The sequence below is a fragment of the Hypomesus transpacificus genome, chromosome 10, assembly GCF_021917145.1.
Source record: "Hypomesus transpacificus isolate Combined female chromosome 10, fHypTra1, whole genome shotgun sequence".
NCBI classification, from domain to species: Eukaryota; Metazoa; Chordata; class Actinopteri; order Osmeriformes; family Osmeridae; genus Hypomesus; species Hypomesus transpacificus.
In genome coordinates, this window is record NC_061069.1 from 7,786,695 (window position 1) to 7,811,326 (window position 24,632).

General features: G+C 44.2%; 5 protein-coding genes across 6 annotated transcripts; 4 read left to right on the plus strand and 1 right to left on the minus strand.

The window, feature by feature from the left end:
- Positions 1-657: 657 nt before the first annotated feature.
- col6a2 (collagen, type VI, alpha 2) lies at positions 658-11,954 on the plus strand. 2 transcript variants are annotated; one of them, XM_047027899.1, is made up of 32 exons: positions 676-942; positions 1,978-2,068; positions 2,285-2,385; positions 2,667-2,810; positions 2,920-3,282; positions 3,550-3,570; positions 3,758-3,823; positions 3,914-4,012; positions 4,113-4,139; positions 4,318-4,344; positions 4,480-4,524; positions 4,693-4,746; positions 4,903-4,965; positions 5,047-5,109; positions 5,294-5,347; positions 5,443-5,478; positions 5,565-5,627; positions 5,867-5,929; positions 6,034-6,096; positions 6,257-6,319; positions 6,410-6,460; positions 6,594-6,692; positions 6,782-6,844; positions 7,335-7,370; positions 7,465-7,510; positions 7,628-7,780; positions 7,939-8,033; positions 8,126-8,307; positions 8,402-8,580; positions 8,687-8,725; positions 10,509-10,843; positions 11,018-11,954. In XM_047027899.1, exons 2-32 carry the CDS (start codon positions 1,987-1,989, stop codon positions 11,282-11,284), a joined length of 3,042 nt encoding a protein of 1,013 aa, XP_046883855.1. In that variant the 5' UTR covers positions 676-942; positions 1,978-1,986; the 3' UTR covers positions 11,285-11,954. The 2 variants fall into 2 exon arrangements, with proteins under 2 accessions (XP_046883856.1, XP_046883855.1); XM_047027900.1 differs by lacking the exons at positions 10,509-10,843; positions 11,018-11,954 and adding an exon at positions 9,038-10,300 and having other exon boundaries at positions 658-942.
- Positions 11,955-12,832: 878 nt separating this feature from the next.
- Positions 12,833-15,425, plus strand: zgc:162816 (uncharacterized protein LOC571260 homolog). The gene is made up of 10 exons (XM_047027945.1): positions 12,833-13,001; positions 13,289-13,435; positions 13,568-13,697; positions 13,775-13,925; positions 14,020-14,200; positions 14,385-14,503; positions 14,604-14,730; positions 14,825-14,887; positions 14,966-15,071; positions 15,221-15,425. Exons 2-10 carry the CDS (start codon positions 13,290-13,292, stop codon positions 15,308-15,310), a joined length of 1,113 nt encoding a protein of 370 aa, XP_046883901.1. The 5' UTR covers positions 12,833-13,001; position 13,289; the 3' UTR covers positions 15,311-15,425.
- Positions 15,426-15,797: 372 nt separating this feature from the next.
- On the plus strand, positions 15,798-20,099 carry orc2 (origin recognition complex, subunit 2). Its single transcript, XM_047027918.1, has 17 exons — positions 15,798-15,927; positions 16,134-16,205; positions 16,304-16,459; positions 16,570-16,656; positions 16,748-16,837; positions 16,955-16,986; positions 17,147-17,204; positions 17,298-17,503; positions 17,581-17,679; positions 17,789-17,898; positions 18,007-18,139; positions 18,250-18,346; positions 18,441-18,587; positions 18,709-18,880; positions 19,386-19,447; positions 19,542-19,660; positions 19,814-20,099. Exons 2-17 carry the CDS (start codon positions 16,136-16,138, stop codon positions 19,895-19,897), a joined length of 1,722 nt encoding a protein of 573 aa, XP_046883874.1. The 5' UTR covers positions 15,798-15,927; positions 16,134-16,135; the 3' UTR covers positions 19,898-20,099.
- A 137-nt stretch (positions 20,100-20,236) lies between these two features.
- Positions 20,237-22,413, minus strand: cfap410 (cilia and flagella associated protein 410). The gene is made up of 7 exons (XM_047027974.1): positions 22,210-22,413; positions 22,067-22,085; positions 21,918-21,964; positions 21,375-21,604; positions 21,090-21,240; positions 20,876-20,975; positions 20,237-20,774 (listed from the first exon to the last, which is right to left on the minus strand). Exons 1-7 carry the CDS (start codon positions 22,284-22,286, stop codon positions 20,610-20,612), a joined length of 789 nt encoding a protein of 262 aa, XP_046883930.1. The 5' UTR covers positions 22,287-22,413; the 3' UTR covers positions 20,237-20,609.
- A 440-nt stretch (positions 22,414-22,853) lies between these two features.
- On the plus strand, positions 22,854-24,362 carry rpl37a (ribosomal protein L37a). Its single transcript, XM_047027978.1, has 4 exons — positions 22,854-22,915; positions 23,465-23,593; positions 23,681-23,763; positions 24,190-24,362. The coding sequence occupies exons 1-4, from the start codon at positions 22,913-22,915 to the stop codon at positions 24,251-24,253; spliced, it is 279 nt and encodes a 92-aa protein (XP_046883934.1). The 5' UTR covers positions 22,854-22,912; the 3' UTR covers positions 24,254-24,362.
- The last annotated feature ends 270 nt before the right edge of the window (positions 24,363-24,632 follow it).

Here is a 24,632-nt window from a genome sequence, read left to right on the forward strand (position 1 = left end):
TATTGTTATTAGTGTGGATTTGTACACCATAAAAATGGCAGTAAAACCTGCACAATAACTTGACACACAAATTTTTATAAATGTGTGAGTGTAAACCAGCAAGTATAGACCTCCCACATGACCACCAACAAAAATATACATTCACCACTCAACGCATTTATAAACATCCAGGACAGATATACAGTGATATTGAGTTGTTAAAAGTGTATACAGGACTGACTGAGTGTATAAACTCCCCTCCGTCCATGTGTCTGCAAATTAAAACCAGACAGAGGCCGATAATCCTTGTGGTTTTGGAAAGAGAGAGGGATAGACTAAATTCGTATTTTTTATGCAGTTCTATTTTAATCAGAATGTCCACATGTGTCAGATTACAAACAAAAGACCAGATAAACTCCAGCTCAAAAACATGAAAGTAGCACCGTGCGCCGGAGGTTACGCACATATCCACTGCAAGGCACTGTAATAACGTTATCACATTTTTTTTGTAGGGACGGACGGACATGGCAACCTGTTTATAAGTGTGTGTGTGTGTGTGTGTGGGGGGGGGGGGGGGTAGGGTTGGGGGGGGGGGTTAGGGTTCGGGGGGGGGACTGTATGTATGTCAATGTTAAGTTTTTAAATTCCAAGTGAAATAAACAACATACACACACACGCACGCAGATTTGGACGAATGGACCCACGGCGCCTCCAAGTGGAAGATTTGAAGAGCATCTGTGAACCCGTACAGGAGGAGGGATCACGGCGACTGAGTTTGGCTGAAGAGGGAGAGCGAGCGCCTCTTCTGCGGTTAGCAAGCGCGCATCAGGGACTTTATCATCGTTTTCCCCTCTCCCCTTGAACACATTTAATTCCGTATCTCACAAAGAGATGATAAACTGACCGACAAAATCTTGCTGTCTGGAACGTTACTGTCTGGAAGGTTAGGTCTTCGAAAGTACGGTGAGTAACTTTTACGCACGCACATCGTCCGCCAGCCTCTCACCTTCCTACTTTTCTTTCCCCTTCTCTTTTTCTCTCTGTCTTCCTGAATGCCTCTCTCTGTCCGTTGTCATTCTTTTTTATGGCTCTGTTCTTAGTTGACTGACGGCAGTAAGGGAACCTGCCATTAAAGAAACTATACTTCTACTCAAACCAGGACTCGATCATGTTTCCCAGAAAATCAAACCAGGACTTATATTTTCCAGAAGACCTCCATCAGAGGCCATGGATTGACAATATTTGTAAATCAATTAACAGTTTAGAATGATATTGTGAAATGCAGTACTGTCTGACTGACTCAACGCTGGCACCAAATTCCCCCGTCTTCTCTGCATCGTATTCCCACATGTTTCGTTGTCTGACCACCAGAGGGGGCAACAGTTACGCGCCTGGTGCGGAATGTAAAACATAATTGGGAAGGCCCAAATGCATGCAATCTTGAGAGTCTTGACTTCACATTAGTTGTCATCAGGGCTCTCAAATTCTCCTTGAACTGGGGGAGGGGGGTTTGATGGTGGAAATGCGTGAGAAATACAAGGTGTTGTGTGAGAGCATAAGAAATGGCTGAAATATGTGAGTCTCACAGCAAATGCCTGACACTTGAGAGCCCTGCAAGTTGGTTGTCATCCTTATTGTACTTACCATGTGCAGCCACCATCAAACCATCGACTGATAGGATTGACTGGACAGCCCCCTTTCTCTTGTCAGAATAGGCAAGTGAATGTTTTGCAGGAAATAAGTTGAATTTAGTATTATAGCAAAAAATAATACTTGAAACTTTTCATTTGATGTTGTAAAGGTTAGGTCTGTTTCTCTGACTGTTTGACATAGACATGGACATTATTTTCATGTTGTTGCCATGGGTTCCATGTTCTGCTGTCCAGAGTTGTGTCAACAAGGGTTGTGTCAACAAGGGTCTCTCTCAATTGGACTAGAGAGAGAACAGTCACACATTGAGACCAATCAGTCTTTGACTCAGATCTCTTCATCATGCAGGTGGAGAGGATGATGCTGGGGTTAGAGGTCATCACATTGTGCTTCCTGTTTGGAGCTGTGGTACAAGCCCAGATGCCCACAGACTGCACCAGTAAGTGTCCAAATGCTAACTTCGAATTATAACACAAAATCACATTCAGTCAAATAAGATGTCAGTCAACCTAAAGTTGAGCAGATAATTTCTAATAGCTGTTGTGCTACAAAAAAAAAATCTGGTACTGAACAGGGAAGGAATCATATAATTGATGGATTCAATTTTGAAGACACTTTTGGACGTCATAACCAGGCTGTGTGTTTACCCTTCCAGAGAAACATGACTGTGTTTTGGATGTATATTTTGTGATTGACACGTCTGAGACCATCGCTCTACAAGAGCAGCCTCCTGGAGCACTGGTCGAGAGCATCAAGGTTGCTGCTTGACTATCACCATCTATACTGGCACCCACATTTAGCATTCCATTGTCCATTTCCTATAATATAATTATGTATGATAATAGTTCAGTTCAGGTAGTTGCACCCATAGCCCTTTAGATCTCTGTAAAACCTCATCACTTCCACTCAACAATTGTTGTAACGCAGTGTGATAACATAAATGTCACTCCATCCTCACATCATGGAAATACCTTCAATATGTTTTAATGATAGATAATGATGAACATCGTTATGTGTGTGTGTGTGTGTGTGCATAGACGTTTGCAGAGCGCTTTGCATCGCGTCTTGAAAATGTGGAGTACAAAGGCTTGGTGCAGATGCGCTGGTCCATCGGCGGACTGCACTTCTCCCAAACACAGCAGGTGTTCAGTCCCATCACGTCCAAGGATACCTTCATCCAGGTGAGGAACGCTCACTCAGGAACTGTGGCACACGCTCTCAAAGACAAACCTACTCCTGGAGATGATATCAGTCACATTCATGTACTATGGTTGTTGTTGTTTATGATAGGCTGTCCGGGGAATCAGGTACCTGGGTAAGGGCACCCACATTGACTGTGCCCTCAAAAAAATGACCGAAGAAATGGTGAACAATCCATCCGACAGCGGCTCTCGGAAATTCGCTGTGGTCATCACCGATGGTCATGTGACGGGAAACCCCTGCCAGGGGATCAAGGTGTCGGCAGAAAGGGCACGCGAAGCGGGCATCAAGATGTTTGTGGTGGCGGCATCCAAGTACGTGGACGAGACGGGTCTGAAAGAGATCGCCAACTCTCCAGCTGCCGTGTACAGGAGGGACTTCCTGGCCGTGGACCTGAGCCAGGGCAGGGCCATCATACAGGACGCTACCATCGACCGCATCATCCAGACCATGGTAGCACACACAAAAACTTGCACACACACACACGCAAATATGCACATACAGAAACACGCACCAAATTACACACAAACACACAAGTCACACTCACCAAACACACACACTTGCACATAGACACATCAAACATACACAATCACACTCCAAACCACACACACCAAACACATACACATGCAAACGCACATAAAGAAACACACTCACCAAACGCACCTGTGTCTTGATCCTGGGTTACGTGCATTTCTAACGCTTGTCTTTTTCCGTTCACAGACACATCTGGCATATCAGGAGGTGAGTCATAAGCTGCTGTTAAAGGGTTCTCCAGCAGGGGGCAGCACCAATTCACATCCCGATGTTGTGATTGGAACTGCATGGATTTGTGTCTTGATGCAGAGTATCACAGTAGACCTACACTGTGATATAATGGTGTAATATGATCATAAAACAAGGTTTTGATGATGTCTCATTTTTCTCCCAGTGTTATGAGGTGAAGTGTCTCGAGACACCAGGACCTCCCGGCCCAAAAGGACACAGAGGGCAAAAAGTGAGTTATACACAACCACACACACAAGCACATACATAGCAATTCTTATACACTGCACATTTCTGTTACTCTGTTGTGTGTGTTTTCTAGGGGGCCAAAGGAGACAATGGAGACCCTGGCCCTAAGGGTGACAGTGGGCGACAGGGTGACCCCGGTATTGAGGGACCCATTGGTCAACCCGGTGTCAAAGTAAGATTCCATGATTCCTTTAGTCTTTCACACTCAATACATTCTGGTAATGATTTGTGCTGTATTCACTAACTTTTGTCCTATCCTTTCATCCTTGTAGGGTGAGGCAGGTCTGAGAGGCGAAAAGGTGAGAGACATTTTGTCTGACTTCTCAATCATTGAAATCTAATGTTATCAGATGAGTATTATTTCGATATGAATTCTATTCAACTCACTTATTCACAATGATGCTGCAATATGGAATATTGACTTGTTGTTGTGCTGATGGAACATTAAAAATATGTGCATCCTGTGTTTTGTTACAGGGAGAAATTGGATCTGATGGGAAGAAGGTAGGTCTCCACACATATCTATCATGTTTAGACAGTATGTTGCCGATTTCAAATAGTCAGTCAATCATCACCTAAATCAGAGTTCTGATTTAAAACTCTTCTAAATGACCTCTCGCCTCATCTCTCCCTTATCAGGGCGAAGGGGGCCTCGCCGGACGCAACGGGACAGATGGACAGAAGGTAAGAATGGAGAAGAAGAGGAGAGGAATGGTTGAGGAGAAGTAGGAACGACTTCAGTCAATGGAACCTTTACCGTGGGAAGTTTTGATTGATGATGGATTGTATTTATGTTCTACTACTCCCTCTCTCTTTTCTATCTGCATTTGTCACTCTGTCTTTCTCTCTCAGGGAAAAATTGGACGGATTGGTTCTCCTGGTTGCAAAGGAGACCCAGGTGACAGGGTAAGAATACTGTGGGTTAGATAACCACTGTGTGTGTTCATGGGACATTGTAGACACACACATTTACCAAGGGGTTTAAGATTCGGGTGTACAAGAACCATTGTTTTGGTAGGTTGTGTGTGTGTCTCATGTGTTTCTGTGTTTATTATGTGGCAGGGTCTTGATGGTCACCCTGGAAACGTGGGCGATCCAGGACTGCCTGGCACAGAGGGAGAGAAGGTACAAGAAATACACGCACACCAGATCATTTACTCCACTGTTACCTAGCTACATAGCTTACTGTGTGTGCTCTGTCTCCAGGGAGATTCAGGTCGCCCAGGAAGATCAGGCCCACCTGGCTTAACAGGAGAGGGTGGACCGAAGGTAAACAGGAAGTGACATCCCTGCATGTAGCCTATCGTGTTAACCTGAGTCTTGTAGCTACCAGTCAGAACATTGAACAGATCATGTCAGAATATGAGCCTCCTCCAGGGGTATATGTTTCTCTTCATGAGGTCCAAGATTAGATTTGATGAGGTCAGAGATTAACCATGTTGTTTTTTCATAGGGAGAGGGAGGGAGTCCTGGCTCACCTGGCTTTCCAGGACAGAAAGGATCTCCTGTAAGATACCACCCCCCCAAAACATACACACACACATAAACAAACACGAGGTGTCTCTTTGTGTGTACATTTACGAGCGTAATCTTCTCTTCCAGGGAACTAATGGAGGACCAGGATCTAAAGGAGAACCAGTAAGAACGTTTTGACCTCCCTGTGTATTCTGCATGTGTGAGTGGTGTGGTGTATTTGGTTGGCTGATGGTTATTCGCCTGTGTAGGGGAGAAGAGGAGACTTTGGACCAAAGGGAACTCAAGGACCAGATGGATCTAAAGGAGAACGAGTATGTCCTCTGCTCCACACGCACAATCAAACACACACACTTGAAGTTTGTCTCCATGATGTTTGGGAGTATTCAGAGTTCTCTTAGCAAGCCTGCCGACAATATGTCGAGGAATCAAAGTAAGGCTCAATGAATCAACGTTAATAAACGCCTTTCTGTGAAGTCAGTCTTCATACCACTATATCTGTGGGGTTGTAGACATAGCAGTGCCTTCCTCTGAAAGTGCTTGTGTGTTTCAGGGTGAGGGCGGGCCTGAGGGGAAGAGAGGTCTTGCAGGTGAAGTAGGAAACAAAGGAACCAAGGTAATGTCTAGTGAATCCATAACCCCAATCCATACACCCTGCACACTCACCCAGTTCACCAGTCCACAGACAAACTCCTCACCCTCTTGTCTTGACATGTGCAGGGGGACAACGGACTACCAGGGCCAAGAGGCCTACCCGGTTCCCCAGGAGAACCAGGAAGAAACGTGAGTTCAACCGTGTGTCTTGGTCTGTTTAGACTGCTTTCTCCAAATGCTCCAGAACTTTCCTCATTTCCAAGTGACGTCATTAAAGAAGCGTTAGATTTACCTCAGAACTGTAGTGGTGGTTTTTGTGATTCTGTGGTCAACGCTATTTGTCTTATAGGGTTCCCGCGGTGACCCAGGGGATGCTGGACCTGGAGGTGAAGCTGGTGCCCCCGGACCTAAGGTACACATCTGTGTTTATGTGTGTGTGGTCCACATGACTTAAGATGTTTTAATTTAGTATTTGGTCTGACATGTCTCTGTCTTCATCTAGGGTGACCAAGGAAGAGCTGGTTTCAGTTATCCTGGACCCAGAGGACCATCGGTACAAACACATACATACACTTTCACCCAACAATGTCATATTCTAACTAGTACAAAGCAGTCTCTCACACACACACCTATACACCAATCAAATAAATGTGTGTGTATGTGTGTGTGTGCGTGCGTGCGCACAGGGTGACCGAGGAGGGAAGGGTGGCCCTGGCCCCAGAGGAGGCAGAGGAGATTGTGGACCAAAGGGAGGACCAGGTATCAAAGGAACTCCAGGAAAAGAAGTAAGTAACATGTTCCTCTCATCTGGACTGAAGAGCTGAATAACGTTCCGGCACGGTTTCTGTCCAACACGCTTCTCTTTGAATCACAGGGTGATCCGGGATCACAGGGAGAACCTGGCTCAAGAGGACCTAGAGGAGACGGAGGAACAGACGTAAGCACTAACATACACACTAACCCATATCACACCGCCTACACGTCACCTAGATGTTGTTTGTCTACCAGTCTGATCTATACCCCATATCACATGTTTAATTTATTGATCTTATATAGCGCTTTCTACTACTCAAAGTACTTAAGGTCGCTTTACAGAGTCCAGTATTCATTCAGACACAGTCAAACCGGTGGTGGTAAACTACAACTGTAGCCACAGCTGCCCTGGGGCAGACTGACAGAAGCGTAGCTACCAATCAGCGCCTACAGCCCCTCCGACCACCACCAACAGTCATTCACCAACATTCATTCACATTCATACGATGCATGTCTTTATGTGGGCGTCAGCCAAGCGAAACCAGACTAAACACAGATGTTTTGCTTCAGTCTTTATCTGTATACAAACCGAGGATGCCTACGTACTGGACGCAGAGCTAATGACTAGCCCACAACACTAGAATGACATGTTGTGATTTTGTCTTCCTCTCCAGGGAGATTCCGGCCCTCAGGGAGACCCTGGCCTTACAGTAAGAACATCTCCTTCCACTGTACCACTTTTATCATGGACATTTGATGTTGTCTGAGCGTGATGTCAAGTGATTTCATGTGATGTTCTTGTAGGAGTGTGATGTGATGAACTACGTTAGAGAGACCTGCGGCTGCTGTGGTTAGTACTATAACTGAATATCTAAAACAATGTTCCTTACAGTGTTATGTGTGTGTATACGTGTGTGTTCACATGTAACCAAGTGTGATTGTGTGGTTCTTGTGTATCTTCCTACAGATTGTGAGAAGCGATGCGGTGCGTTGGACATTGTGTTTGTAATTGACAGTTCTGAGTCAGTCGGTCTGACCAACTTCACTCTGGAGAAGAATTTTGTCATCAATACCATGAACAGACTGGGCTCTATGGCCAAAGACCCCAATTCAGAAACAGGTAAGCAGGCTCACTTTGGTGTGTGTTTGTGTGTGTGCACGGGCATGGGCACATGATGTGTGTTTGTGCATGAGTGTCTGTGTGTGTATGTGTGTCTGTGTGTGTGTGTGTGTGTGTGTGTGTGTGTGTGTGTGTAGTAACAGTATATTTCTTCTCAGGTACTAGAGTGGGTGTTGTACAGTACAGTCACAGTGGAACCTTCCAAGCCATTCGTCTGAACGACTCCAAGATCGACTCGCTGTCTGCCTTCAAGGTATGCACACACACCCACAAAAACACACGCAGTTAGTATATTGCATTCTTCTCTCACACACCCTCCTACATTCTGATTGGCTCCCGCTTCAGGATGCGGTGAAGCGTCTGGAGTGGATTGCTGGTGGGACTTGGACCCCGTCAGCTCTGAAGTACGCCTACGATAACCTGATCAAGGACAGTCGCCGAGCTAAAGCCAACGTCACTGTTGTGGTCATCACCGATGGACGCTTTGACCCACGAGACGACGACACACTGCTCACCTACCTGTGCAGGTACCATGGGAGTGTGTGTGAAATGTGTGTGTTGGGGGGTGGGGGAGGGAATTGATATTGCAGCTCTCTAATGTGTTTGTGTGTGTGTGTGTAGTGATCCCAGTGTGGATGTGAATGCTATTGGTATTGGGGACATGTTTGAGAAGGAGGAAGAGAGCGAGAGTCTGAAGAGTATCGCCTGCCAGAGAGAAGGCAGGGTGATGGGAATGAAACGCTTTGCTGATCTGGTGGCCGAGGAGTTCATTGACAGGATAGAGCATGTGCTCTGCCCAGGTACACACACACCCCCTCCCAAAAACAACCTTTCACACACATCCACTCGTCTAGTCTATAAGAGTTTTTATGAAACGGAGCCCACTCTTTCTGTCTTCTCACCCAGAGCCTGTCATCGTCTGCCCTGACCTTCCCTGTAAAACCGGTAAGTTTGTTTTCATGTTGGGGGGGTAGGTGTGAATATTGTCTTTTAGCTGCCTACACATTGCCGTGGGAGCTTTCCCATCTTAATCGCATACTCCAGAGCCAGAAAAACGATTTTCATCCAAAGTATCCAGCATTGGGTTTGAGTGTCAACTGCGGGTTTGTCTCGTAATCTAACTGACGTCATCGTATAATTCCGTGCTTAGCGTAACGTTAGGTACTATCAGGGGCCATTTGATTTGACCCAGTTGGGTCTCTGCTGCGTCGTGGTGTGGGACTCCGCCCACTCTAGCTTTCCACCCACTTGTTGCAGGAGGGGGTATGTTGGATGGTCTGGTCCCTCCCCCCTGGGAACCTTTGTCAGAGGAAGGCAGCCCCTTATTGGTTCCCACCACTGTTGGGGGCGTGGCCAGTCTGCTGAGCGGTCTCAGTGAGAAGCAGTATGGGGTTGGCGTGGCGACCATGGCCTACACAGCCCAGAGGGCCAAGCTGTCCCAGGGACCTGACAGGCACCAGTGGACCCAGCTTTTCATCGATTCTTTCAAGCTAGTCTACGGTGACATTATGGGAGACCCTGAAAAAGCCCTAGGACTCTGCAAATAGTTAAAACCATGCTAGCCAGCGTTAGACTTAGTCTCTGCTTAAATTTTAACTCTGTCATGACAATCTAAGCTCTTGGTGTTTTTGCGGATAATAATGCACTTTAACTCACCCATGGGCATTATAATCTATAGGGTCATCGTTACGCTTCTGTTGGGCAAAAATCAAGAGTACTAAGCTTTCAAATTGGACCAAATGTCAGAAAACAGGTGGACTTCTTCAGACTTCTTGGTTGTTATCCATTGCAAATCGTCCCTTCTTAGTTGCAATGTTTATTTTTTCTCATGAAACCATCATGGAAATCAAACAATTAAATGACAGATATTTCTCCTTCCATAACGAGCAAGGTTTTCCATTCATTGGAACATGGTGATGTCGTTAGTCCATCACACACAGAGCTCAGTGAAGTGAGCTCAGGCTGTATGCAGCCATTCATAGATGCCTGTGTTCACACCCATGTTTCCACCGTGAACCACACCACTAGCGTTGAATCACTCTGGAAGGATTGTTTTGCAGTTTTGCACATCACCATAGTTACTGCTATCCCTGCTATTACTTTGACATCCTGTTTTCTCTGAATGTCATGGTGGCGCTGGCTGAATGCATTACATGTTTAGGTTATGAATGGATGGCTGTGATGGATGGTTGTGATAGATTGTAGGCTAGAAGTGTATATGTGAGTCATCCAGCGTAGCTAAGTTACACTGCATGGGGACTGCTTGATGCGCGCTGGAAGAGAATAAAATATGTAGCCGTATTCCAAACATCCAAATAAAACATTATTATTATTCATTTACTTGATAATAATAATTTGCTATAGTTTTACTGCATACATGTAGCTTTGTTTGTATAGGAGAATGAGTAAATGTTTGGCTGTGAAAATCATGATCTGTGAGAGGTCTCAGAGAGGCAACCTTACTGTATTACGCTAGCTATGACTGCAACATGCTAATGTGACATATCTTTTAAATTGTGTATGTTTCATGAAGTGAAATAAAGTTCTACATCAAAGTGAAGCGGTCATGTTGTTCTGACGTGTTACTGTTGGTGTGATTCATTCATTTCTGGTGAGACCTGAATTAGGATTGTCTTTGGTACATGTAAATACTTAACGTTTTTGCTACATCATATGGGACAGACATTTAAAAGGGGTTCACATTCATGTGTGTGTGTTTGTGTTTCAGAACCCGCGGTGGCCAGCTGTGTCCAGCGCCCTGTAGACGTGGTGTTCATGCTGGATGGTTCCGAAAGAATGGGTCTGGAGAATCACAGACGGGCACGCACATTCATTGAGAATGTGGCTCGCCGCCTTACGCTAGCCAATGACCAATCCGATGACAGGAATGCACGATTCGCCCTGCTGCAGTATGGAAGCCAAGCAGAGCAAAGGGTGGAGTTTGCACTTACACATAATCTGACAGTGATCGCCGATTCGCTGGCTGGCATGACGTACATGGACTCATCCTCCTCTTTGGGAACCGCTATCATCCACGCCGTCAACAACCTTGTGATGTCGCAGGTAAAGAAGCACACACAAACACACCTACACACAGGGATTGATTGCCACTGTGTGAACCACAAACCTGGATGATGCAATGGCAGTCTACTTTTGAACGCTCATCTACAGTACATCAGCTACTACTAACCTGAAACCATGTCCAAACATGTCCATTCTGATGTCTGTGTGTCACAGGGCAGCCGTTTGGCACGTCGTAACGCTGAGCTGTCGTTCGTGTTCATCACTGATGGCATCACTGCCAGCGACAGTCTGGATGAGGGTGTTTCTGCCATGAGGAGGGCAGAGGGAGTTTCCACAGTGATCGCCATGGGAACTGACACAGACCAGGAAGTGCTGCATAAGGTCGCATTGGGGGACCATTCGGCCATCTTCAGAGGGGCAGACTTCACCACCCTGGAAAAACCCAATTTCTTTGACCGCTTCCTTCGCTGGATATGCTAGTGAGCATCTAAGAAGCTCAATACCATAGAATTAGAATAAGTAGAATGAAAACAATACACAAATTATTAAGTCCATGGACATCCAGGTTAGTGGCATTGTGGCAATTACTGCATGTTTAAAGCACTGAGAGAGCCATAATTATGATCAGTCATATCAGTATACCCAACAGTCTAACTAGGGCCAACAGAAGGCACACAAACACTATAAGTCGTCAATTGGAATAGAAATGTCTGTTATATTCGTTCTAATTCTATGGTCAGCACTGCAAACCAAAGACACTCAAAGTAGAAAAGGGGTGTTCTGATACTGAATGTGTAGAACTTCAATTGTAGGTGTTCTGTTTTTTGTTTCATTTTTATTTCGTAGACAACTCCCTGTGTGTCGATATCACTAAGTCAGTAGTTACACAAAAGGTGCTAAAGTAGACAGACAATGCTGTCTCCATGTTTGTCAAACTGTTTAAAATCAATAAATGGCTCTTATTGTTGTTGTGTTTTCTAGACCAGACCATTTGAACATCAAATGTCTGAGTTATTTGCTCTATAGCACACATGCGCACCCTCGCACACACACACATACACACACACCACACACACACACACACACAGACACAAGTAAAAAAGTTCAGTGCATTTGTAAACATGAAGTATAATAAAGCCAACTGTTGTGAGCCCATGTGTGTATGTGTGCCCATTGACATACCTACTGCATTTGTATTTGTGTGTGCCTTTGAAATATTCATATGTGTTGCATCTGGTTCCTTTTCACTTTGAGGTGAAACATCTGTGTCCATTCTAGACCGCTTGCTTTGGATCAAAAATAGCCTACAGGCCCTGTTGTCATACACATTGGCACCCAGATGTCTCATAGATGAGAGGTCAATCAAAACTGGTCTGGGAGTTAAGCCAATTTTAAGGGTTCAACTCTTTAACCAAAGAGTTTTGAAATTGAGTTACTCCTTAAAGCCACACAACACATTAGCCTATCTAACCTTAAAAAGGTTTTACAGTCATTGCTCAGGACCCAAGGATGTGCAGTGCTGCGTGTGTTGATGTTTGGCAGACCGATTCTTGATAAATAGGCATATAGGGCCTACATAAATGTATCTCGCGAAAGGCTGCCAGCGGACCGTACTGTACAAAGAAGCTAAAGACACACTTGCTCCAGAATGCCCTCTGATGTTTAAAATATATACTGCATAGGAAAGCTACTCCATTTATGATTGTTGGGAAATTCACTAGTAGGCTATGAATAATCATAATTTAAAAAAAATATATATAGATATAATTAGGCTAAATAACTCAAAATAAATGCTATGCTCCCAATACTATATGCGCACCATTGCAAATGTTAGGCTAACCGATATGACAACAGGCTCTGTTCTTCAAACACAATTATATCTCATATCATATAGCCTACATGTCAAACGTTTTTTGGTTAACAAAATGAGAAGCATTTAAAAGGTTGAAATACAGTTGATCATTATTTATTTTTATTAATGTATATGCAGGCGTGACGCGTCATCTTAAATTCGTGTGAATAGACTACATTTTGATCACTTGAGGACACCGTAGAATATACACTGACAGCCTTTGACCCAAACAAACACAGTTTAGACTTTCCTGGGAATGTCCACAATTTCGCAAACTAATCAACTTAAATTGTAGGCCCTAGCTAAAATAACGTCATTGCAAACAGTTACTGCTACGAATTGTGGGTGAGTAGCAAATTTGATGCTGTAAAAGCGTTTTGGTGTGCAGACTTGTTCAATGTGCTTTAGCCTACTAATTTCTATGTTCGAAATTAGTCAGGCGCACTGATTTAATTGAGCCTTGTTTGTTGGTTTATGCAGTTAGTCAATCTTTGTCCTAGGTTTATTTTTCAAAGAACTACTCCCTACTGTAATTTTGGACTCAGAAGAGGTCATACCAACTTATTACGATACTTTGGACTATGTGAAAAGGACATAACTTGAAAGTAATTCCTTTAAAATAATTGCTGTAGTATGGAGGGGGACCCTATATCTGCCCTGTGCACGCCTGCCTTGGTGGTGGATGTGGACATTGTGAAGAGGAATTCTCACAGAATGAAAGAACGCTGTCAGAACTTGGGAATCCAACTGAGACCACATATGAAGACCCATAAAACCCTGTAAGAGGCAACCACACACATGTAAATAAACTATAACACACCTTTAGAGCAAATTACAGGGTTTTATGATTAACTACAGATGCCAATCAGTCATTTTATCTGAGTTTTTCTTGATGTGTGTGTGTCTACTAGTGAGTGTGCTGACATAATGACTGGAGGATCTCGGAGATGCATCGTTGTCTCTACTCTTGCAGAGGCCTGTTTCTATGCGGACCATGGATATGATGACATCCTGTATGCTTACCCTCTACCCTTTGACAAGGTAGCCTTCTCTTACCCAATGAAATGGTACGATACACCCTTCACAGCTCACCCTACAGTTTGTGTGTGTGTGTGTAGGTGGAGCGCTGTGCTGTCCTGTCAGAGAAGTTGACTTTATTCCAGGTGTTACTGGACCACCATGATGCTCTGGACCAGTTGAGAAAGAGACTGCTAGGGGAGGGAAAAAAGTGGCAAGTCTGGCTCAAACTGGACTGTGGCAATGGGAGAGGTGAAGAACGCTTAGTTCTGTCCATGTCAAACCCTGGAAGCTGAAGTGGAGTTTAAGTATGTCCGATAATGTTCCGGAGTGTTCTGTTCCATAGCTGGCGTGCTCCACTCTGAGCCTGAGGCCCTGCGATTGGCTCAGGCCATTTCTGAGGCTGATGGAGTGAAGCTGACTGGGATTTATGCCCACTGTGGGAACAGCTATAATTGCAGAGGGGTGGAGCAAATACAGACGGTCGCTCAGGATACCACCACATTCACTCTGCAGTTCATAGAGAAGTAAGGCCCACTTTTAATAACGACACTCTTAACCTTCAGACAAACACACTTGGGTATTACATTTCCAAGTGGCCATTGTGTGAAATGCTGAATGTAGTTTTTTTTTCCAATAAAGGTTTGGATGTAGTTTGGAATAGTCTGTGCTGAACAGTAAGACACACAAAGACTGCTTGTCTCTCCACAGACTGAAAGGTTTGGGCATCACTTGCAAGTCTAGTATTGGCTCCACCCCCTCCTGTAGCTATCCTGTCACAGACATGGCCAAACTCAGCGAGGTGCACCCAGGAAATTACACCTTCTATGGTCAGTGATAGAATATATGTGTGTCCTTTATACAAAGACATGAATCTCTTCAGAAGAGCCTAAATGTGAAATCACTTTTTACTGTTGTCTTTATTTGTAGATGTTCAGCAGTCTGTGATTGGCTCTTGTTCTCTGGAGGATGTGGCTGTGAGAGTGCTGACCAGGGTCATAAGTCACTGCCCTCACAGGAACCAGCTGCTCGTAGACTGTGGCTGGACTGGACTGAGGTACCACAGTTGTCCTGAAAACAATGTTGCTTAATATGTTATTACAAGAGTTTTAATCTTGTTATTGTATTAACTTCCTGTTGACTTCTCTTAGCCTGGATGGAGCTGGAAAACTTCCCACTGGATATGCCATGATTGAAGGACACCCAGACCTTAGGTATTACAGATACCCTCTTTCCATCACAGACTAGACAGAAGTGAATCCACGATAATACAACTATCTGTCGCCTTGCAGACTCCTGTCTATGACCCAAGAGCATGGCAGAGTGGAGTCCATCTCAGGGAAGCTGGATTATGACAGATTCCCCCTGGGCTCCCTCCTCACACTCATCCCCTACCATGTCAGTACCACTGAACATTAAAGAGCCATTGCATTACACTGTATTGGCTGCTACTGAAGCTAAAGTTTTGGAAAACAATCAGAAAAGTATCAGTTTAGTGTAGTGTAAATTCCAACTCTGTGTTTTTTGTGTTTGTTTTTTGACTTCAGTCGTGTGCAACAGCCATGATGCATTCTGTTTACCATGTTCACTCTGGGGGCCGTCTAGTGGAGAGATGGACGCCTACACGCGGGTGGTGATGGGATGCAGTGAAGCACCGTGGGGATGGAAATGTGGTTTTACAGTACATTATGGATGTTGACTTTAGAAGGCATCAACACTTGTTTCAGTGAAATAAAAAACGTGTGTACACTTGCATAAGTTTCGTTTCATTTGTTGTTTGTTTAAATGAAACCTTTGCTTTTGACTTTGTTTGTTCTGTTGGGACCTCTCGTGCATAAAGTCACCTCCTACGTACCTACAGACCTATTGTCGTAGCAAAGTTATAAGTGCACTGTAAATTGTATGGAATATAATGAATATCAAATGAATGTCAAATTAAACACAGCGAAACATTATTTAATTTGGGAACGTGGTCTAGCCCTTCTCACTTGTTGAAGTGTGAGAAGGGCTAGACCACGTCCCAATGGATGGTGGGAATTGTTGTTTTATTGCATACTAGAATTTGATTGGTCAGATGGTGAACTTTCACTTGTCACGTGGTTTAAAAACTTTTTCATGTGGCGCGCTGGAGCTGTCATGAAGTAGACAGTGTAGAGATGGTGTCACATTTTTAGCCCAGTTCTATTATTGTTGTACAGTGTTGTACATGTTCTTGAAACACGTTTGCACGAAACCAGTTTAAAACAGTAGAAAGGCAAGTCACGCGGTGCAATCACAAATGTATTTGATGCTCTGATCATTCACATTCTCCGAAAACCTTTGCTAGCTAGCCATACGGTATCCATGCATGCTTGTTTTGTCTGTCTGGAAAGCACTCAAAAGCTATACAGTACTTATTGGCGATTCTTTGTACAAAGCCTACTACTGATGGCCAGGCTAGTCATTGTTGTTTCGTTTTAGGGATGAGTGTATTGGAAGTGAGGTTCGTGGGGGATGGAGAAGTTCTGGAGCACATAGTCGACAAACAAGACGGTAATGACAATGACACAAACTTAACATCTGAATCAGCTCTGTATCTTTTCAGCCACATCTCAGCAGTTATTTATGTTCATGTTCGTGTGTGTACGCAGGTGTAAAAGGCAACAGTGACCAGGTGCAGAAGTTAGTGATTTTCAAGAACTCAGCAGGTCGGTGGAGTAGTAAAGAGGACGACGAGGATGAAGATGAAGATGGGGTCCTTAATGAACAGCACTACATCCAGTGTTTGGGAACAGATAATACAGAAGGTTGTGTGTGTTGAGCTTGTGTGTTTTTATGATGTGAGGACGTAGTGTATAGATGTGATGTATGTGGGACTTGTAGGAGCTAAGTGAGTATGTTGCTCCATGTTTCTTAGACGGAGAAGAATGTTTATCTGGGGTAGCAGGGGCCTCTGTATTCACCTTCCAGTCTATCAAACGTTCCCACAAGTTGGCCCAGACAGGTAATACTGCAGGCTGCACATGCTTCTGTCTTTCTCTCTATGTGTAGCTAACATGTATGCATGATAATACCCACTTGATCTGTGTGTGCAGCATCTGAGTTGGCTCGAACACCGGGCAAGAATGTGGCTTTTAATCTAACGGCTGACTCTGAACTCCCACCGCCTACCCGCGCTAGCCGCAGTAAGTCAAGCCAACCCAAGCGTTCTTATTGAGGCAGTGTGATAACTTGAACTATATTTGTATCCATGTTTTCTTTTGTTTATTTTGCATCCCTCTCTCCCTCTCTGTCTTCTCAAGAACATGTGAGTGATAGCCGAACCCCTCAAAAGGTAAGACTGAGTGAAGCAACAGTGAGACCAATGGATACCAAAGTCCCTTTTGGCTACAAGGACAGCTTTACTTGCAATTGACATGATTTAATGGAGCTTTACTACAGTGCCCGCATAAGTGAGCCTTTCAATACCGTGACTGTGCTGCTTTCCTTTTAAGGGTAAGAAGGTGCAGTTTGTCTCCACAACACCTCATAGACTCAGGAAGAGACTGACAGGTGGGGTACCATGTTGGCTCATCAGTTCTACCAGGCTTTTAATCGCCATGGCAAGTCCAGTTGTAAACTGTTGGTATTTTTGTGTTTTCACAGCCCCCAGCCTCAGGTCAGACAGTGACAGCGAATTGTCTGCTTCTGACTCTGGAGAGGAGGAGGATGGTGTAGAGGAAGAAGACAAGGGGAAGACGGAGGAGAAAGAGAATGTCAAGCAGCCCAGAACTCCTAGTAAGCCCCAGTCTGCTGCTCTTTACAAGACCCCAGCTAAGAAGAGCAAGAGTGCCCCTGAGATCTTGAACCAGGTGTCTGTCTCTCCTGTACTGTACTATACCATGCCGTACGGTTTGGTTTGTGGACTGTAACTGTGTTCCTTCTGTAGCCCAGTCTAGTTGAGGAGTATTTCGAGGCTCATGGCAGCTCCAAGGTCCTGACATCAGACCGCACTCTTCAGCGCCTCTCCACTCCAAAACTGGACAGGGTTTGTTGTGGACTCTTTAACCCACTTGCCAGATCTCAAGTCAGATGTAAGTACTCTTCACATGTCAGCAAACTGATACTTTTTTTAACGTGCATCCATTTCTGTGTAGGAGACATTGTTCCGGGTGTTAAAGGATAAGCCCTCCTGTTATTCCTCTGAGATCCAGCAGCTTCACAACAAACACCAGAAACACTTTAACAAATGGATGCTACAGTTACAGTACGTTTGCATTTTGGGCTTGCTTTTAAAATGTGTCCCAATTTTGTTTTGTTCAATCTGTTTGTGTGATGAAATCTGAACAAAAACTGTTGCTTGTCTGTTATGCAGGTTGGGCTTCAGTGTCTTAGTGTATGGCCTTGGCAGCAAGAAGCCTCTCCTAGAAGAATTCCGTCTGTCTCATCTCTCTCAGGAGATTCACCTGGTGGTCAATGGATTCTTCCCCTCCATCACCCTCAAATCAGTCAGTTCTGACCCGGTCATTCAGCACGATTGTTCATCATACCTCATGTAAAGTATGTTTAAAGCAAGCAGGAATATGACTATGTGGGTTATGTCGGTATTCTCCTGCAGATCCTGAATTCTCTGACTGCTGAGGTTCTAGAGCATGAGGGAACCTTCCGGAACCCCGATGATCAGATCCAGTTCATCGCCACATCCCTCAAAGACGGTGAGTTGGTGTTTTTTCTTTTAGTTCTAACAGAGAAGGGGGTTAGATTTAGTTTTTGGTGTGCAAGATATTTTCTGTGTATGTTTTTCATTAGACCCTGACCTCCATGTTTACTTGATCATCCATAACATTGACGGGCCAATGCTCCGAGGGGACAAGACCCAGAGTGCACTAGGACAACTGGCTTCTCTTCCCAACATGCACCTTGTGGCTTCCATCGACCACATCAACGCCCCACTAGGTATTGGTGGACTGTACCGAAGCACTGGGTATATGTGTCTGCGAGAACTGTACTGAAGTGGCTTCACAATGGCTGTGAGGCCAGCTACTCTGTATAACCTGTATGTTTGTGTGTGTTTTAGTGTGGGACCAGTGCAAGCAGAGCCAGTTTAACTGGCTGTGGTGGGAGTGTGTGTCTTTCCAGCGCTACATTGAGGAAACGTCGTACGAGAACTCTCTCCTTGTACAGCAGACAGGGGCCCTCGCTCTGTCCTCACTCACACATGTCCTCCGCAGCTTAACTTCCAACGCCAGGTAACGCATACTTGTTTTGTCACCTGTGCCTCTTCAATGGAGATCAGATTTACCATGCTCAATGCAGGGCCACATAGCCTGACGTTGTCATACTCATAATTCTAGTCAGAAGATGAGTCTGAGAAATCTCCGTTGGGCTGTGAGTATGGGGCGTGTTTCAACCGAACTCGTAAAACAAATGCCTCTTCGCTCAATTGGATAGACCTACAACCAATCAGAGCAACGTAATACATTGTCTGTTGAAAACAAATTCAACCCAAGCGCTCTTTGGTGACGTGGTTGATTACGTTACTGTTGATCATCTGTCCATCATCGTATAAAGCCCACCCTGACAATTTGATTGGTCCGAACAGCTCCTGTTCGGACATAGTTTATCCCGAACCGAGGTTCCCCAGACCCAACTTCCCGACCCCCCAAAAATGTTTGTGAGTGGGGCTAAGTTGGGCTGGCAACCAGGCTAAGGGCCACAGTGTGTTATGAGCATCATCTGTCTGTTACTGCACAGGGGCATCTTCAGGTTGCTGGTGGAGTTTCAGATAGAGAACAAAGACAACCCTGCATACACAGGTGAATAAATAAGCTGTCTTTCTTGTAGTATATGTGTGGGTCTCTTATTTGACGAGTGAATTATGGTCAACGTTTGTATGCATGTGTCGTCTAGGTTTGTCGTTCCAGGATTTCTACCAGCGTTGTCGGGAAGCGTTTTTGGTTAACTCAGACCTGACACTGAGAACCCAGCTCACGGAGTTTAGAGACCACAAACTGATACGAACACGAAAGGTGAAGACAACACACCAACTGCATCCACATATATACACCTAATGACTAGTCCTTTAATGAACGTACTCCATGCTATTTTGGCCCTGGCCTGTTGCCTTCTCTACACTATATCAGACCATCTGTCTCTGGCTGACTTCTCTTTTTTTCACCCAGCATGCCGATGGCGTAGAGTACCTGCTGGTTCCCGTGGATACGAGCACACTGACTGACTTCCTGGAGAAAGAGGACATGGATTAAAAAGAATTAAGGTGGATCTTCTTCTGCCGTAGTGTTTTTGTGGATTTCTCTTGCATGAATGCATCCTCTGAGACAAGTATAGTCCCTGGGAAAGTCGATGTATATTCACACCAGCATGTATCTTTAGTATATGTAAGATTACTGAGATATCCACAATATCTAGTTTTCAAATCTATGGAAATCTGGAAACATGAAGTAACATTATAACTGAGGTACAAGTCATCACAACCCTCAGAGGGTGCATTACTGTTGTCTTACAGGCAGAGGGTATGTGTGTATTTGTTTGTTTGCATGCATGCATACTCTGTATGTGTCTTATCTATGTATGTCCAATTTCAGTAAAATGTTTTTTTGCATCTCAGATTTCTTTATTTACACAAGGCAATAATACAGGCATATTAATTCTTCATCAAAGCACAACGCAAAAAACATTCAATTTATGTTCAAGAAAAGGCTGTCATGCTGTTATACTCACTCTAGGAATATGACCAACACAGGGCATCATCTTTGCTCCTAAAACAATTGAATGTAAAGAATGGGCAATTTGCAGGGTTGGTAAAACTGTCCAGCCACTAGCACAGCTGGTTAGTGCCAAATACATTTTTGTTAGTGCATCAGATGCAATCCACATCTCATGGGAATTCTACAAGACAGTTTGGGCACATCAGTTTGGCCAAAATTATAAAGTGTATCAACCCGAAGTGTGTGTTTGTCAGTGCTCCATATTAGTGGTTCTTTCTGTTAGCAAAGTGTGTGACAGTGTTTCACAACTGAATGTGTATGTTCTGAGTTTGTTCTGTGTTGCAGTGTGAACAATGCGTAGCTCTTCTTCATCCAAGTCCTTCAGCAACAGCAACACCGCCTCCAGAGTGTGTGTCTAAGTGATAACACCATCACATCAGTCATCACATACCCTCACAAACAAAGGCTTACAAATACACTGATTGGCATACAGTATCAGGACAATGTAGTTATTACCTTACTGGCCAAAGGCCTGGTCTCCCGGGTGGATGGGGAGGAGAGGGAGGGGAACTTGTCTCTGGGAAGAAGCTTCATCCCCAACTGCTCACGGATCTTACTACAGAGCAAAGTGTGTGGGTTAATAATCTGTGTGTAAGAGATGAAACCACTCTCGTTTATACAACACAGCCCAGCACCTCAACCTTGAGTTAAGTAAAAAGGTGGGCCTCACTTGGTTTCCTCCATGCTGTAGTTGAGAGAGTCATTCTCTGTCTCCACATCTGTTTGGCCATTGGTGGAGGGTTGGTTCTGAGCTGTAGAAGGGGGTGTGGTTATCTCATCACCCTCCACCAAGGAAAGTGCAATCTCCTCTTCTGTCACCACTGCATGTACGCACACACACACACACTCAGGTGAACACCACAAACTGTTTTTGAAGCTTCAAACTCAACAGAACTCTCCTTCACAGAAATCTCCAATGAAAGAGAGATTTAAAAGAGAGATTTACTAGACTTACCCTGGTTGTCTAATTTTTGTAGGCGAGGCAGGCTGCGCAGCACCGTGAGTCGGTAGTGGCTGGGATCTGCTCCGCAGCAGGGGTTCTCAGCTAACCAGAGCACTCGCAGGCGTGTGAGTGGGCGGAGATGAGAGAGCTCGGCAAGACACGGGATCAAGTTCCTTCTCAGGTAGAGCTCACAGAGAGACAGGCAGCCAGCGAGAGGTGACAGAGATGCGATACTATTCACACTGGAGAACAAGGGAGGTTTTAGACCAGATTTTTGGGTGGAGCAGACAAGTCTAAAAGTGTATCAAAACACACTTTCTTTTGATTTAGCTAGACAGTTAAGTTTAGCTAATCAGTCTTACATTAATTTGTCTTTCTCTCTTCGTGCATACCCACACCCATACTATTACAGTACAGGAGATACTACATACTATATTGTATGGTAGTATGGGTCTTGGGACGCACCACAAGCCTATTTTAAATGTGTTCGTTTTGTCTCAGTCCCTACATATATTTAGCTCTGAGAGATACAGAGACAGAGCTACATGGACCAACCTAAGTGTCAAAACTTCGATGTTGGGTATCTGGGAGAAGATGGAGATCTGAAGAGACAAAAGTTACGTTGATAAATTAGACTCGGCAGAAGAAAAGGGACTGTTATTGACATCACAACTCAACGTGAAACACAATACGAAAACACTCACGTCAGTCAATTTGCAGCCCCTGTGGGCAAAACGAATTGAAATGTTTAATGACAACAACAAGCAACATGTTAATTTTACTGTGCAGATAAACAGCTAGGTAGCTCTTGCCTGGATAGCAAGCTCTGCTAGCTTTTCCCACCTACCAGCAGTTTAGTTTCTTTACACTGTCTAGATCAGATGCCTTAGCCTTGGCAAGCACTAGCTTCCGTGTGAGTTTCATTTTGTTGCAATCTGCGAATATTTTGCACAATCTTTGTTTGTCGAAATAATTTGCTTTTAGCGGTGGGACTACATTGCAGACTGGCTCAGTAATGCGTTGCCGTCTGAACTGCGCGAATACGCATGCGCCTATCCTCGATACCAAGATCTAGCGTCTGTAGTTACTTGGTTTCCATTCTCCCATGATAACACTGGCGATATTATTTATAAAGAATATTTACACTTAACAATGTGCCGTTATTTACAACAATATTATTACACACACCGATTTAAATAGAAATAAAATCAGATTTGGTGAATACGCTTTGTGCCCCGAATGACCGTAACCCAGACCACAGTCTATAATTCACACACATTTTACTGCAAAGCCACTCCTTTTGACATTATCTTTCCTTTAACCAAATGTATTGAAAGTTAACCTAACCTATCATAAACCAACCACGAATCCAAAATAATTGAACTGTACCCAAATGGGGCATTATTGTAGCAAAGGTTTTCACAAATGTCCACCAAGAGCCACAAATACACAGCTGACTCAATGCCCCACAATGCAGCTTTCCATCCAGGGCTAAATTGCGCTTGCGCACTACGCTTCTCCCTCTTTGGACCGCCGTCTCCGCTGCTGCAATGGTGAGACCGAATTGCCCTTATTGAATCCAAGTAAATCTAACTATCTCACAGCGTCTTTGCAAATAATAAAGTACCCACGAGCTGTGAGATACAATTAAACGTTAGATCTGCCAACTATTTGTATAGATTGTGGAATAATATCGTTAAATAAAACGTTATTTCCTAATCATGTTATCCGATGGCAGCAATGGCCGCCCATGAACGCAGAACGTTTTGCGGCAGCCTACCGGTTAGAGACTGCTTGCTTCTTGACAGTAACATGATTACATTAATTTCCACAGTTGTATCCCAGTACTGTAAACACACTCCTGATTATCTGGCTTAGACCTTGACAATGTTGTAGTCTTTCGCCGACCCCTACTCTACAAGTTCTTTCAGTGTAGCTGGCTAACTATATGTGTGGTCAGTTAGCATAGCTAGTACTGTCTAGCTGCATACTGCCAGTGGACTAGTACGAAGGCAATGAACGAAGTTGTGTTTTGGATGCTGACAAACAGATGTAGCGCCAAATGTTTTAGGTATCGTTAAATTGTGATTCATTTCCAATAGGCTAAGCGCACTAAGAAGGTGGGGATTGTTGGCAAGTATGGCACGCGTTATGGTGCGTCGCTCAGGAAGATGGTGAAGAAGATTGAGATCAGCCAGCACGCCAAATACACCTGCTCCTTCTGTGGCAAGGTAAGTGTATAGAGGCTGTCATGCCTCCTAAACAGATATGTTGTCTTGCCATGTTTTGTTAACGTCTGTTTGTGTATGTTTGCCCAGACTAAGATGAAGAGGAGGGCAGTGGGTATCTGGCACTGTGGGTCCTGCAGAAAGACTGTGGCTGGAGGAGCCTGGACATACAAGTAAGTTGTCATTGTGATTACTTTCTCAGGCCATCAGGTTTGGAAGATTTGCATAGTTATTCTGTGTCCTCGGTATACTGCATACCCGGGGCATAATGTCATTGTATATTGTTAATGCTTACATGAAAAATGTGCATGTATATGCTTTATGCTGTTCATAAAGACTAATCCAGTGGACAGATTTGATTAAGGATACATCACAGAAAATGACTTATGTACAGTTGTAATGCTGCCTACATGTGAAAGCAAAGGCATACTTGTGCATAATATACCATTGTAATATTAATGGTTCCGAAACACCTTGAATTTGTGTTGGGAAATGTTAACCTTGGAGTTCAAGCTTGAGTGCTGATCCTGTTTGTGTTGATACTGGATTTTGACTTTTGACTTATTTGAATTAAATGATGTGTTCTACCTCTTTTTTAGCACAACCTCTGCTGTCACAGTGAAGTCAGCCATCAGGAGACTGAAGGAGCTGAAGGAACAGTAAACCAGTACAACTACGCTACTGGGGATTTGGGACTGTTTTGTATAGAGTCTCCGTCCTGGACATTGAATTACAACATCAGACATCCTAAAATAAAGTGGTCTGGAACGGATTTCTGTGTGTTGTGTTCTTTCACCATCATCCCCTGTGTAAATGTTTTTGCCAATGAGTGCCTGAATGGAATGCCTGGTGGTGTATTAAATCATTGGCTGTGAGCAGAGACTAAATTTAAGAACATCCACCTAAACCAGAATGGACTTGTTGGTTGTATAGGGTAATATGAATGGTTGGGTGACTGTCAGAATGGATGTACATAATTGGTTAATGGCATTGGGAAAGTATATTAATTTTCAAATGGACACCACCACTGGGAGCAGGGTGT

Coding starts and splice junctions, on each gene's coding strand:
- zgc:162816 (XM_047027945.1), top strand. CDS start 13,290: ATGGAGGGGGACCCTATATCTGCCCTGTGCACGCCTGCCTTGGTGGTG. Junction 13,436..13,567: donor ATGAAGACCCATAAAACCCT/GTAAGAGGCAAC, acceptor TGTGTCTACTAG/TGAGTGTGCTGACATAATGA. Junction 13,926..14,019: donor GGACTGTGGCAATGGGAGAG/GTGAAGAACGCT, acceptor TCTGTTCCATAG/CTGGCGTGCTCCACTCTGAG.
- rpl37a (XM_047027978.1), top strand. Junction 23,594..23,680: donor CCTGCTCCTTCTGTGGCAAG/GTAAGTGTATAG, acceptor ATGTTTGCCCAG/ACTAAGATGAAGAGGAGGGC. Junction 23,764..24,189: donor GGAGGAGCCTGGACATACAA/GTAAGTTGTCAT, acceptor CCTCTTTTTTAG/CACAACCTCTGCTGTCACAG.
- orc2 (XM_047027918.1), top strand. CDS start 16,136: ATGAGTGTATTGGAAGTGAGGTTCGTGGGGGATGGAGAAGTTCTGGAG. Junction 17,680..17,788: donor CCACTCCAAAACTGGACAGG/GTTTGTTGTGGA, acceptor ATTTCTGTGTAG/GAGACATTGTTCCGGGTGTT. Junction 18,881..19,385: donor AGCTTAACTTCCAACGCCAG/GTAACGCATACT, acceptor GTTACTGCACAG/GGGCATCTTCAGGTTGCTGG.
- cfap410 (XM_047027974.1), bottom strand. CDS start 22,286: ATGAAACTCACACGGAAGCTAGTGCTTGCCAAGGCTAAGGCATCTGAT. Junction 21,605..21,917: donor ATCGAAGTTTTGACACTTAG/GTTGGTCCATGT, acceptor CTTGTTCTCCAG/TGTGAATAGTATCGCATCTC. Junction 20,775..20,875: donor CCAGGCCTTTGGCCAGTAAG/GTAATAACTACA, acceptor GTTATCACTTAG/ACACACACTCTGGAGGCGGT.
- col6a2 (XM_047027899.1), top strand. CDS start 1,987: ATGATGCTGGGGTTAGAGGTCATCACATTGTGCTTCCTGTTTGGAGCT. Junction 5,348..5,442: donor CAGGACAGAAAGGATCTCCT/GTAAGATACCAC, acceptor CTTCTCTTCCAG/GGAACTAATGGAGGACCAGG. Junction 7,511..7,627: donor AGAGACCTGCGGCTGCTGTG/GTTAGTACTATA, acceptor ATCTTCCTACAG/ATTGTGAGAAGCGATGCGGT.